The sequence below is a fragment of the Ambystoma mexicanum genome, chromosome 2p, assembly GCF_040938575.1.
Source record: "Ambystoma mexicanum isolate Mex_15411 chromosome 2p, UKY_AmexF1_1, whole genome shotgun sequence".
In the NCBI taxonomy this organism is placed as follows: domain Eukaryota; kingdom Metazoa; phylum Chordata; class Amphibia; order Caudata; family Ambystomatidae; genus Ambystoma; species Ambystoma mexicanum.
In genome coordinates, this window is record NC_090923.1 from 1,176,863,399 (window position 1) to 1,176,877,659 (window position 14,261).

The following is a 14,261-nucleotide window of genomic DNA, read 5'->3' on the forward strand; positions in this document are numbered from 1 at the left end:
AATGGAGCTGTTTAGCAAAGCCAGATGCATGGCAGCACTTCGTTTTCTACTGCAGCCCCCTTGTTAGAAACAGGGGTGAACCACAGACCGTTGGAGTTCCTTATGGTGTTCACGGGTAGCCAGATTGTTCTGTCTTTATTATGTGTTAGGGTTCAACTCGATGATACCACAAAACACTATTTTGGTTAATCCTAACTGGAGATGGCTGCCAGAGGACAAGCCAAACCATGCCAATTGGATTTGACAGAATCTGTGAAGTCTCAGCAAGAACCTTCATTCATGCCTTCAGTTATACATTCCTAGCTAGAACCCTTGAACAAGTGTTTGCACACTGTGGATCCCAGGGGTAGGGAAAGTCAAGTCTCCCCAACCCCTGCTGCATTGAACTTAATTTGTACGCAGGACAGTTATAGGACAGGGTGACTCGTTTGAAGTCGCAGGTTATTAGCCAGACATAAAAAAAGCTTCTTGCACACTGGCTTGAATGCCATTTCTCCACATGCACACAGCACGCCATTTCTTACTTGCTAAGCACTTGCCAGTGGCTTGAGATGGGTGTGAATCTGCTACAGCGCTCACTTGGTGTGGATTCACAGCCTGGGTAGCATTGTGCAGCTTTCCTGACCTTATTGCCCCCCCTAACCCCGCCATATTAAATCCAAATGCCTATGTGATGAGCACCAATGCAGCTGATTTGAAATATAAAATCATAACATTTCAGTTGATTTCCTTCTAGCAACTTGATACATTTACTAAAAATACGTGCCACTTCTAAAGAGGGCTACATGTTCTGTTACTCCCTACCATGCAATAACGAGCGTGTGGCGTTGAGATCCTGTAACTTCTGCACGTCTTAAAAATGCACAAAAGTTCAAATCTCTCTCCTCCTGTGTTGATTGGCCTCCTCTCTTGGCATTCACTGAAATCGTTTGGAGGTGGTTGCGTTTACAGCGCCACCCTACATAAGTATCCTGATGAAGTCATTGTAACTAACTGTTCTTGTATTTAGGTGATCTGCTGGACGAGCCCACAGCTGTGGTGGAAGGGTACAACTCTTACTTCAGCTTCAGTCGGGGCCGGAGCGGCTACTCAGGTAATCTTGCTTGGTGAGCGAGGGCCAGAGGCGAGGCATCTTCGCAATATGTGCAATAGACTGTGTTTGCGCCCAAGGACAGATGGTAAACAACTTCCTGGTACACGTTTTCCATATAGAAGATTGATGACCTTCTCTTAAAATCTTCCTGGTTTTGAAGTTCTTATGTTGCTATTTCCATCCTCAAAGGCCAGCAAATTGTAACTTTGACAAATAATTCTACTAATAGAAATTACTTTGTGTTTTTTATACTTTCTTGATGGTGATGATCAGTAGATCATAGCTGCCAATCCTTGATGATGATGATGATGCTGCAGTAACCAAGGCACTTACGGCCACCAAATGAGTATGGTCTAAGTAAAAAAAAAAAGTGCTATTGAATAGCTGTTTTATAAAATGCAACCTAATTTATGTCGGGATTGCATTGGATATTTGCTGCAAGGGGTACATGGGAGGAACTGCATGGGTTAAATATGTATTACTTACTCTTTGCAGTACTCTTAAGTTTACCAAGCAGTAAATATCCCATTGGTAGATGGGTAGAAGCAGTGGAAAGTGAGTAGCCACAAACCTTTGCTAGGTTAAATTCTCAACACGATCATGAAACCTATATCAGTCAAACTCAACTTGCTGAATATCTGCAATGTGTGTTGCAAACCTGAAGGGGGGATGGTGGTGTAAAACCATTAGGCTCGTAATATGATCAAACGTGCCCAAAAGGGTTGGTTTAATAAGATGGCCGATGCCCTTCATTTATGTAGATCCCAAATCTCTGAAGCACGTTTACCGGCTTCAGGAACTGAAGACATGAGGTCAGTGCATTTTTTGCATTTAGGGGGGGATATGACTGGATTCTGACTTACTGACTCTGACACTATTTTCTCAGGGTCAAATAATGAAGCATGGAGCATCCTGTTGGAGTAGTCTGCATGAAGGCTGCAGAGAGTGGTGGTGTGTCTACACTGTCATTTGTAGACGATAATAACCATCGCTTTGAGTTGTATGGAAAGGAGTACCCAGTTGGCTTTGAAAATCATTTCCCAATATATGTCCAATTTCGCCTTGTAGAAGAGGAGCAGTTAATATCATTGTCACCCACAGAACCTGTTAGTTGGCTTGCTCTTAAGTCCTCATAGGAGGTGAGGTGATCAATTTATGTTGAGCAAAAACTGAAAACCTACCTGTTGCACTTTTTTTTTTGGCCACTTTCCAAAATGACCCATGCACCAACGCAACCTTGGTAGCTAGCACTGCAAGACATAACTTATCAAATCTAAAATTCCAAGAAGATGAACATTTTTATGGATGTGTGCTCCAGCTCCCTGTGCAAGCTTTTATGTAGTAGGAAGGACTTGACATGGCCAACTACTGCAAACACCTTCTTATTTACATAGTTCAAACTTGGTTTCAAAGGCAGTCCTCCGCTCCCTCCCTGGCCATATCCCCACTAACTTGTGGGTGCTACACGGATCGCGTTTGGTGAACCACTTTTCACTATGCACTTGATCGATAAGATCATAGACTAATGTCCATTGGATAACTGTTCTTTCCTGTCTAAAGTTGCAGGGGGATCCGGTGGGTAGGTTTGGCTCCCCTCTCTCTCCAAGCAAGAGGGGTCGGACCTTAAAAGTCCCCCTCTGTTCTGTCATTGTCATACTGTCTGCACCTTTGTGACCCCCAGTTTTGCCTCTGTGCAGGTCAATAGGACTAGCCCATTGGGCTGTACAGGAGGATGTCATTTCCTTTCGGGTTTCTATCTGGTCTGGGCTTAGAACTGGGGCTTGAGACCTTAGGCGTTGACTAGGTTGTTTTTAACCTCAGCAAATATACAGAAACCAATGACCTAAAGAAATGGCACACAGTAAGGGTGCACAACCTGTATGAAAGGGAGCAAACAGTGCAAATATATTTTAGGCATGTCTTCACTTAATCAACCCTATCTGAGAGGCAGTCCAATCCCTAAGAAAGCCTTATGCTCAAATGTACTTTCGGATGCAGATGCACGTAATTGTGCGGTTGGGCAAAATTGCAGGGGCTCTAGCAGCTCAGGAAGGCAGGTGAAGCAGTGAAGAATAAGTTCCCACTATTCGAGGATGTTCTTCCCAAGAGGGCAGAACAGACTTCCAAGAGTTGGGAATAGCTCGGTAGCAACGGCTACCTCGATAAAAGTGAGTGGCCCTCATCAGACACTCGTGCCTGAAAATGGATGGATGCGCAAGGGGCCACTGGTAAGAGTTGCACGTACTCACTGACCCAAGGTGCACTCGGGACTAAACATTGGCAGTCAAGTCCACTTCAGTTGCGGATTCAAATGCTGCAATTGTGCAGCTCTGTGGATTTCAGCGGTTGAGTTCCAGGGATGATTCTGTGGTGGGACAGTGACAATTTCTCCTCTCCTGATGAAGGGATCAACTCTTTTTCGCTGCAGCTCGTCTCAGCACAAAGGGGTGCACAGCAGCAGCGCACCCACGATGTTCATCACCACGGCTGGGCGACACAGTGACTGCATGCACTTGGGTTCAGACGTACACTCCTAATCCCAGACCTAGTGCGCCTCGGTGTATGAAACTCAGCTGGAGAGGGTCTTGAACCCAGTGCTTACGATCTCCAAAGTCTCAAGAGTTAACTCGAGACGGCAGCGGTTCCAGAGCAGCGGTCCTGTGCAAGCTGGTCACTTCACTGGTTAGCCCAGGAACACTTACAAAAAGGCTTACTTGCAGGTTTAGGTGGAGGTGCCGTGAATAGTTGGTCGCACTATTCAAATGGGTCGAAGCACCTTTGCAGACCTTCTAAGTTTGATCAGAGGCAGATGGGTCCTGTGGGACAGAAGCAGGCTCAGGGTGCCAAACCTTCCAGCAAGTCACCAGCAGTTCCTCGACTCGGCTCCTTAGTTTCAGGATGCTTGGATCCTATCCTAGGTTCAGTGAGAATTTAAGACATCGACCTGGTATGGGTTTTTGGGCCCTTCTGTTATCGAGAATCTTCTTCGTGCCAAAACGAAGAGGACCCAATGAGAGACCTGCTCATATACAGCCATGCCAGACGTGGACCAATCGCGGGCCACAGTGATCCCAGTCATTCCCAGCACACCAGACTCTCTGGCACCCAGGATGTGTTTTGGAAGTAGACCGTGCAGGCCACATCCTGGAGGAACACACACAGCATGCAGAAGCCCGCAAAAGCTTGGCGTTTCGTGGGAGATTGCATGACCAAAGGACTGTCCCGGGTCTACTCGACCTTGGGAAGGCAAAGGGACAAGATGGTCAAAGAGCAGAACAACGCGATATGGACTGAAAGAAAGGGTTAAAAATGTGTGAAAATTAACAGCTGCCACTAGCTCTGTCCAAGGCACATCTGTACCTCTACCGAAAAATCCTTGGAGGGTGTTTACGGCCTTAAAAATGAAAGTAAGACCCCAGCGCACTGTACTGTAAGGTACTTTGTGCACTGGTAAAAATGTTGCAAAGAACTTGCAACAAAGTAAAAGGCTAAGGGAAACAAAGTGTCCTTGTACTGACTGTCTTTTTAAGGGCATGTCCATTTCCTTATAACAAAAGGAGTGCAGCAGAAGGCTGTGCTCCACTGACGAAAGTCAGGCTAGGATGGTTAGGCAACAGCAAAAAGTTGGGCGGCTCACAAATGGAGGGAAAATGAACACATACATGGAAATCATTCCTACCACCTTCCTACAGACATTCAGCAGAATTTAGCAACCCCTTCCCTACGAAGGCACTGGCAAATGCAACCCTAGTACCAGAGGAGCATAAGGGTCCATTCTGGACAGAAAGGCCTGTATGCCCTCAGCACAGACTCAAATGCACAGCCTCCCTACATCAATAAAACAGCAAAGCGTTCTTGTTCCTTCTCTCTTCACTAATCTAAAACCCAGTGAGATCTGTTCGTCCTTAATATCAATGGTGCACATGTTCTAGCTCTCACACCAATGACCTGGCATGGCCTTGCTGTGGTTCACCATCTACCTGTAGAGTACAGCAATTTAAAGATGCGTCTTTACCGGTTGAGGCCGCTAGGATCCCCTCTTCGCCCCTTGAATGCACCATTGATATGATAATGGACCAGCAGACTTCACATGTACGAAGTTATTCCTTGATGGAAACAATCTTTAAGTATTATGTGGAAGATGTACTGAACAAGAGATTCATATGAGCTGGGCTGCTGGGGCTAGAGAATCTGTAGAGATGTCGAATGCATATTTAAGAAGCAGCCGCCCAACTAGAGAGGCGGCTCGGACGCTCAAGAGCAGAATCCTAGAAACGGATTTGATAAGTAAAAAGAACACTACAATAAAAGAGAAGAGCACCCAACGGGCTCGCTGTGAGAGCCAGGAACAGTCCGCAACCCAAGAGTCACTGTTTAGAAGAATGAGCAGTAGGGAGTGCCACAATGGCAGACTGTGTCAGACGTCAAGAGTGCCGTTTATGCGGCTCACCTGGTCAGCAAAGGATAAGATGAGAGCAGGAACACTAAGGACCCACTCAGGCAGAGTGTTGAGCAGTCTGAGGAGTGGGATTAAGCAGTGTTAAATGGCATTTATCTACTTTACCACATCTAACTCGATGTGCAATAGCTTCTCCAAGCCAAGTGTCATTGTCATTGTACCATGCAGGTTGAACAGTTTTGTTTTCCATTTGTTTTTTAGTTCCACCATTTGTTGTTTTTGCCAAATATCTTTTTGACCTTTTCCTGGTAGATGTGCTTGATAGCTATTCCAACCTTGCACCTGCTACTTGCCATTTTTCTTCGGCCTGCATTCCCATAAGCGTAGGCGAGTGAGTGTTTCTGTTTTTTTGTGTGAGGTCTTCATGCATGGTCCCCTTCCTGCCATATGTGGGTGTCTGTTCAGGATGATCCTGTGCGTTTCTCCCTCTGAGTGTTTGTGCGCTACAGGGAGGGGGCTGTTGCATACTGCCCCATGGTATTGTGTGTGAGGTGAAGGAGGGAGGATGAACACACAATCTCATTCTGCTCCCAGGCGCCACTGATGCTCACGGAACGTTCACACAACACATCCTCTCAACATTCCTCCCAGCACCAGGCAGAGCAGATAAGTCGATCGCTCCATCTACACTCGGACAGAACGCAACACCTCCCTCAGCCACACAATCACTCAAATCCACAGGATGCAACGGTATGATATATGAAAGGTCAGCACCACTGAATTGTCTCGGTCTCTCTCCCTATCCACTTTGCTCCTGGGCTTTATAGCTCTATTTATCTTAGACCGTTCGTTCCCAAGGGGACGTCTCATTTATCGTTATGGACGCCAAAAGTGATGTTTTGAGGTGTGCTAAGGTTACTGAAACATAACAGGAGCAGAATCATTGAATTTTACAGTGACGTTTTGCCTATCCTTATTTATTGTGTTTTCAATCTACCAGTTCCTGACTTCCTTTACTCCCGATAGGGGTAGCCACATTCTGCAGGGACAACGCTACGCCACTGGCTGCAGAGGAAGGCTTGTCGGGGTTGCTGACTAATCACACTGGGGCCGTGTGCTGTTATGGGGACACAGAGGAGTTTTCTGAAGAAGAATTGCAAGGGCTGGACAATGAAGGCAGGGCGGTAATCACACGTCACAAGATCATGTAAGAAGAGCTATGGCAGCCATTACAAAAAATGTATATATTAAAGGGGAAGATATGTTTATGATAACTGTCTTGATCAAAAAGAACTGGCATATGGGGTCTTATTGAGGATTGCAGTATTCCTCTAATCTGAAGGATGGTAGAGATTTGGAGAGTGAATTTTGTGCAGAGATGCTTGAAATTGAGCATTCTAGAAATGTTATAAATAACATAAAATTGATTGGTGGTGTTAATTTGTAATCTGTGTTTAGAAATGTTATGAAGATTGCCCATGCTTACAGCGCAGGGTATTCTTGATTCTATTAAAGACAAGGAGACGAGCATTATGCTTTAATTCTTCATTACTGCTCTCACAGCATTTCAAATTGGATACGATTTTAAACTTTTTTTAGAACTTGAAAACATATTTTTGTTACCCCGGAAGCTCCCCTGGAGGCCCAAACAAAAAGGGGGATCGTAGAGTTTTAACCAGCAAAGTAAAATGTCTCTAACTACCAATGCCCATAATCCCCGGGTTCTGAGTAGTCCTGGGCTGCTCCTCCTGCCCAATCAGGATCTGCCCTGCCCTATAAGTAAGCCTACTCCTCTTTCTTTGGCAGCAAACTCCACTTTAAATGAAACACCAACAGTCAACTTGAAATCACCCGAACAACTGGAACTGTCCCTTGCGCTGTTCCCAGTCCTCTCGACGACGACTAGTTGTCCTCCCGATTTTTACTTGCGATCCTCTTCCAGGGCATCGCTCAGGGCGCCTTCTGCTCATCTCCTGAAACAAATGGAGACGCTATCATAAGGGCAGGGCAATACATGTACATAATTCATCAATGCAGTTTTGCAATACGCCCCCTCCGTATTCAGGCTGGGATATAATGCTCGCCTCCTTGTCTTTAATAGAATCAAGGCAACGCTGCACAGTAAGCATGGGAAATCTTCATTCTATGTCGAGACAGGAGGCGAGCATTATGCTTGTTCAAAGCTGTCAATCACTCTATTCGCTATTTGCGAAATATGCTTAAAATAAAGTCTTAAATGTTGATTTGTTAGACCAATCAGCTGATTCCATCATATCTTGCAAAAGTACCCCTGCTGAAAAGCTCTAGATGCCACTGCGTTCCTTGCAGAAAGCACGCCAAACGTTGATAAATCAATGCCTGCCCAATGCATCACCTCTCTGACCCATCTCGCAATCATGGCTGTTGCTACTCCATGAAAGGGCTTCCTGCGTGCAATTAGAAGCTGAGTGACCCGTCTTGGCCTCAGCTCTGCTGTGGCTACCTCATAGTCTTTAATACATTGCGCCACGCATAGTATGCTGTTGCTCGGGAAGTACGGGTAGGAAATAATTGACGAATCTGACTTTGTCTTGTTCGCTACGTTGAAGGCTACTCCTTCTGGGTAGAACATTTTTCTGTCTTTCTCTAGCGCCTTGACGTCCGACATCTCCTGCCCGCTATTAAGCAGAGAAGCATAGCTAACTTCCCTGAGAGCTGAGACCGCAAAAGATTCCCATTATTTGGCCAAGCTAGGAATAGCTGAAAGATTACTTGCACACCCCAGAGCACCGAATAGTTAGGTTCTGGTGTCTTCTTTATTTTGACCCCCTTAAGTAAAAGTAGAACCGCTGGATGTTCACCTACCCGCTTCCCTTCCACCTTATCGTACCCTAGCGGACCTGTAAACTCCCACTGTCCTGTAGGTGCAACCGTCGTAGAACCTCTCCGCCAAGAAGTTCAGTATGTGTACTAAAGGGACCGAAACGGGATTAATACTGAAACCCTTGCAGTACATGGGCCAGTGTTTCCATGCTGCATTATAGCTCCTAATGCCGGAAGGCGCCCAGGAGTCTCTTGTACAATCGGCAGCGAGTTGCGAAATGCCCGGCAGCTCCCATTGTTGCCTGAAACCCTGCATGCCATCAGGCGCAGGGTGTTCTCCACCACTAGAGGGTGACGTCCGCTTGGGCCCCATAGGTTGTCCATCCTGTGGGGAAGTATCCTTGGGAAATCCGTGGAAAGTTCCATCACTACTGGAAACCACGAATGGGACTTCCATATCGGTACTACCAACACTAATTCTGCCCGGTCCCTGCAAACGTCCGCCAACACTCTCGTCAGCATGACAAATGGAGGGAACGCATAGTGCTCTGTCCACTGTTTCAAGAATGCGTCTGGCCTCACTGATCCCAGATCTATCCTCCAAGTGAAGTACTGGGGGGCGGAGGGGTTGGGCATTAAGTCTGGATGAAAATAGGTCAATATCTAGGGGCCCCCATATCTTCATGAAGATGTCTGGGAGTAGCCTCCGGTCGCTTGAGTCTTACCAGATCTCGAGAATTCCAATCTGCCACTATATTCTGCACTCCAGGCAAATATTCCGCAGACAGTGATATCTGCTGTTGTAGGCAGTGATGCCAAAAGTCCTTCGCTAATTTTGGAGGAGGTCCCTCCCAGCTTCTTTATATAGCAGACGGCTGAAATATTGTCCATCTTGAGAAGGATGCAGCAATTGACTCGGTCCTTGGCAAAGGCCCGTACGGCGAATGAACCTGCCAGGAGCTCTAACAATTTATGTGAAGGCGAAGCTCTTCTAGGGACCATTTTGCTCCTGTTTCTAAACTTCTGCTCCCCTGCCGGCTCTGCTTGCGTCTGACTCTATCACTAGGTTTGGGGTGTCTCCGAAGATAGCCTTGCCGTTCCACTTTTCCATGTTTTGCAACCACCAATGCAGCTTCGTAAAGGCTTCTTGATCTAGAGTGACAAAGTGGTGATAGCCTAGGCCACCTCTGAGATGCCTGATCTTCAATCTCCGAAGAGCTCTGTAATGGAGAGGCCCTGGAAATATTGCTTGAATTGAGGCCGGAGAAGACCCACTACCCGGGCTAGATTGCAAAGCAAAATACCTTTCTTCAATATCACCAATCTTAGCTCATTCTTTATAGTCTTCACTTTGTGTGTCGGCAACTCGAGCGAGGCCTTTCTGGTGTCTGACGAACCTCAGAAACTCAACCCTCTGAGCGGATTGAAGGTCCGATTTATCCATGTACACGACAAAACCGAGGGAGGACAACTAGGTTGCATACCCATGTGGCCTGCGCTCGCAGGTCGGTGGCACTCTGGCGTAAGATGAGAATATCGTCCAGCTAGAAGACTATCCTGATCCCTCTTTCTCGAATGGCTGCTGCCACTGGTCGCATAATCTTGTTAAAGGCCTACAGTGCTGACGCTAGCCTGAAGGGTAGGCACGTGAACCTCCAGATCTCTGTGCCGCGCCGAAAACAAAGATATATCTCTGATGTTTCACTGCTATTGGAATGGTAAGATATGCGTCCTTGAGATCTAACTGGATGAGCCAGTCCCCCGTCCTGATGAGGTCAAGAGGGAAGGGATACACCTTCTTCACGAAGTGTCGGTACGAAATCCATTCGTTCAGACTCTTCAAGTTTATTACTGGTCTGACCTCCTCTCCTCTGCGCACTAAGAACATATTGCTGAGAAAACCCTGCCCCTTTTGTTCCTCTCGCTCTATCGCTCCTTTGGCTGCCAGGCTGTGCAGTTTGCTGAAGAACTGCTCCTTTAGGGGCATGTACATTGCTGGGAGTTCTTGCGCTTGTGAGGGGATGCCTACGAATTCTAGTCGCATGCCTGATTTTGATTGTTGCATCCACGCGTTGCTGGATAACTTGCGACATGCATGCAAAAACAAGAGCGTTCTACCCCCCACTTTCGGGGCAACTGCTATTAGGGTACTCACCACCTGGTGCACTCTGTTGCCGTAGGCGCCTCTCCCCCCTACGATTCCTGGGGGAACGGGCTCTGGCAGGGAAGAAGCTATTTTGTTGCCTGCTCTCCCAGTACTGCGCCTGGGGTCATTGGGGTCTTTGATGCATGCCAAAGCGACTGGACGCCCGACCCCGCTGTTGCCCGGTTCCCTGCGAAAACCCGTCCTGGGAATATTCTTCAAATGGAGCTCTGTGCCTTCTCCAGGGCAGAGTATGTTCCCACGAATTGCGCCTGTTCGTTGGCGAAAGCGTCTCCAAACAAGTCCTTTGCGCCCTCGCCCGCCTTGTACGAGGCTAGGTCACTGAGCTTGTCTATTTTTTTAACAAAACTCCTCTCCTTCTCTCTGATGAAAGAATGCAATTAGCATTGCCCAAAAGGCAGACCACTCTCTGTGTCCAGCTGCGTAGGACTTGCACATCTGCTGGTGTGCCTGTATCTATGGCCCTCTCAGCCAGGTCCATAATCTTTGCGAGCGGGCCTGCCAGATCTAGGAACTTAACTTGCCATGCCTGGTCCATCTTTTTTATAACGACTTTGCTAATTTAGTGACAAAAGGTCACCATCTTTAGATCTAGGTCCGGGGTGTCCGTCACTTTGCCCGGCAGGCCAAGCCTAGGGCGTTCTGCCCTCATTTTGGACCAAACTTCTCTGTCCATCTGTCTCCTCATATGCTGTGCCTTATACTGCGCCACTCTGGGCGATGACACCCATTCAGTGGATCTAGGATGCCTAATTGCCTCTGGGCAAAACATGTCGGCTAGACCCTCTCCAGAGGCTGTTTGGTGACGATGGGGTCTTGAGGAGATTCTTCTTCCTCACCCCTCTCGTCATCTGGTGAGTAACCGGCATCCTCTTCCTCCCCCTTCATTGTTCACCCCTGGGGTAGGGGGTCGAGAGCTTAGCACTGTCGCCTTCAGTAGAAAGGCTTTCTTCAGCCTACTGACGGGGTCGATCGGCTCTTGGGGTCCCAAGTCTACCCCTTCTGTGTGGCTCGGGGGCGTCGAAGAGGAGGTCCTCTTACAAGCCTTTTTACAGCGCTCTTGCTCAAACCCTGACTCTGGGTGTCGTGTTGAGGTTCCCACTCCGGGGCTTTCTTTTTCTGGACTTATCCTAATCTGTCTTCTGCTTGTTAAGCATGGCTTCCAGCTGATCCAGTCTTTTTGCTAGGGGCAGCACCCCTTCTGACACTGCCTGTGACAATGAGTCACCTAACACCCTTTTAAAACTAAGGGGAAGGTCTTCTTCGCCTTCTGTGGGCTCCTCCAACCATTCCTCTGAGCTCCACTCAGGGGAGGTGCTTTGTGACACCCTGAGCTCTTGGTAATGTGCCTTTCTCCAATGCTCGAACATGCGAGCTGCTAGGGAAACTCTGCTGCTTTTTAGGACCACAGGATGTCTGGTAAACTTTTTTTTAAATGTATACATTTTATCGTTGTCGTTGGGATGTCAAAAGCCCTGAATTAGCTTCTGCGGGGTCCTGGAGCCCTGTACTGCTGATTGTCGCCGAGCTGCTCTGCGTCAGAATCGGGGCTGGGTGCCTAATGCTTGCGCGATCAATGGCGGCTCCGGCCCCGACTTCGTGAAGCGATAAAAGAATTGAACCGCCAACGAACAAAATGAAGTCTGACTTCTCGCGCCGGTATTCAGCAACGCGCTCGATACAGTAAAACGCACACACAGCGTTACAATATCTCTAGTATAAAGACTTTGTTGTACATAAACTGCCATTACTGAGCGCACACGCCTTCTCATAACATCTTAATCTACGTTCTACACAAGCCACCATTATATGTGTAATTACGTTGTACATTGCACGCGTGACAGAAATATCACTTATCTGTGAAAGCAGCAACAAAGAAAGAGGAGTAGGCTTCTGAGGAGGCTTACTTATAGGCAAGGGCAGATCCTGATTGGACAGGAGGAGCAGCCAAGGAATACTCAGAACTTGGGTGGGGATTGGTAGTTCTTGAGACTTTTTACTTTGTTAGTTAGAACTCTACGACCCCCGTCCCCTTTTTCTTTGGGCCTCCAGAGGAGCTTCGGGGGTAACACAAATGTGTTTTTCAAGTTTTAAAGAAAGTTTAAAATGTTTACAAATTTGAAATGCTGTGAGCGCAGTAATAAAGAAGGAAAGCATAATGCTCGTCTCCTGTCACGACATAGAATTGTGTTTGGCAGGAAGGGGAGACTTTCAAAAGACATTTTATAAATAATGCTAATGTACAGGAAAAAGTTCTGCAAATGTGTGCGCAAGTTACGCTGTCAAAGCTACCCCACGAATACCATGGCCCCCTATGTGTGCAGGATAAATGCTCCAAAATGGCTCTTTGTAGCCTTTTGCCACTCAACCGTTACATGTGGTGGATAGCACATGATGTAGAGCAGAGGAACAACGCTTATCCGAAGGATATTTTCTTTGAGTCATGGGACACTCCTGGTTGGATGTCTTTCATCATGCTGCCTCCATCGTTGCCTACCTTTTTCCATTTGAATCCAGGATCTGTTGCCTGCCATCATCTGATATCTTCAGGTAAAGTAAATGTCCCTAAATCAGGCTTTCTGTGCCTTCTCAAGGCGATGTCTGCTGAACTAAAAACCTCCAGGTGATCCTATCACATGTTTGTCTCCAATGCATCGCAATGAGACTGGATACTTGTGAGTGTGTTCTCACCCATTAGATAGCCCTTACCGTTCCACACCAGTTGACTAGCTCTTCCTAAGGACAATCATGAATCCAATCCCAAACTGGTGCCTTTAAGGTAGAGATGTAAATGTTGCTTGAAATGTTGATATGCTTTAACAGTAACAAGTTCTCAGAAACCTGTGCCAGTGTATGTTTTCTTTGGTTCTTGGGAAACATAAGATCAGAGAAAGTAACTCCCTGTAATGATAAGAAACTCATTTGATGAGTAGGCGGCCAAATGTTGACTCACTTCGCAAACCTTGCACCAATCACTGTAACTGGTTATAGAAATGCATAACAATTGTGCAATACTCGTGTTCCTGTTTTTTTTTTTTTCTTCAAAATTATCTTTATTAAACATTTTCAATGCCAGAGCGGACTAGTGAGAATGCAACCTTGAACGTGAGTCCACTCATGATTAGATGGAAAGAGGAAAGAATTAAACAATAGTAACTGTTGTAACCCCCACCCCCCCTCTTGTGAGACATTATGGAGCCCCACTAGAAGAACTCAGACTGCGGGCTTTAGGAAACCTGGGGAGGCCTGCGGTCCCTATGGTCTCCGGACTCTTTTATATGCATCCAGGAATGGAGCCCGTTCCATTTCTCTACTCGGTGATAACCCGTGGAGGGCCCCTGTAGTGTTCTCCATTTCATAGAGCTCTCTGGCTTTCCTGGCCCATGTCTGTTCGAGGGGAGGCTTTTGGCCTTCCAACTTATTGTGAGGCAGACCCTGGCAGCAAGCAACAAGAATCGAGTCATGTGTGGGACTTGCGTCCCTCTTCCTTCTCCAGTCCAAAAAACACTAGCCTTGGGTCGTGGTGCCTGGGAACCCCTTCTATGCTCCTGATCGCTCCAGAGTCTGTGTTTTTGGTTAGGAACACCACATCCCAATAATCTGCAGAACCACTGCATTCCCTCCAACGTAGAGGGCTTGTCTGGTGAACATTTTGGAGAGTCTCCGCGGGTTGTACTGCCACCTATGCAGCAGCTTAATACCATGTAGTTTATATTGCGCTGAGGCCGAGGTGTTTTGTGCTGCCGTACACATCTTCCCCCAGGGCTGCTCTGTCATTAGTGGTCCCAGGTCTTTCTCCCATC

At 47.1% G+C, this 14,261-nt stretch overlaps 1 protein-coding gene across 2 annotated transcripts in view; it reads left to right on the forward strand.

Annotated features, from left to right (window-relative positions):
• Nucleotides 1-14,261, forward strand: part of APEX2 (apurinic/apyrimidinic endodeoxyribonuclease 2) — a 56,078-nt gene that overhangs the window by 3,923 nt on the left and 37,894 nt on the right. Inside the window, exons 2-4 of one of the 2 annotated variants that reach the window (XM_069645339.1) lie at nucleotides 1,010-1,093; nucleotides 6,087-6,242; nucleotides 6,519-6,699. In XM_069645339.1, the coding sequence (XP_069501440.1) occupies nucleotides 1,010-1,093; nucleotides 6,087-6,242; nucleotides 6,519-6,699 (421 nt within the window). The remainder of the gene's footprint in view (nucleotides 1-1,009; nucleotides 1,094-6,086; nucleotides 6,243-6,518; nucleotides 6,700-14,261) is intronic. The other variant, XM_069645340.1, reaches the window with a different exon arrangement.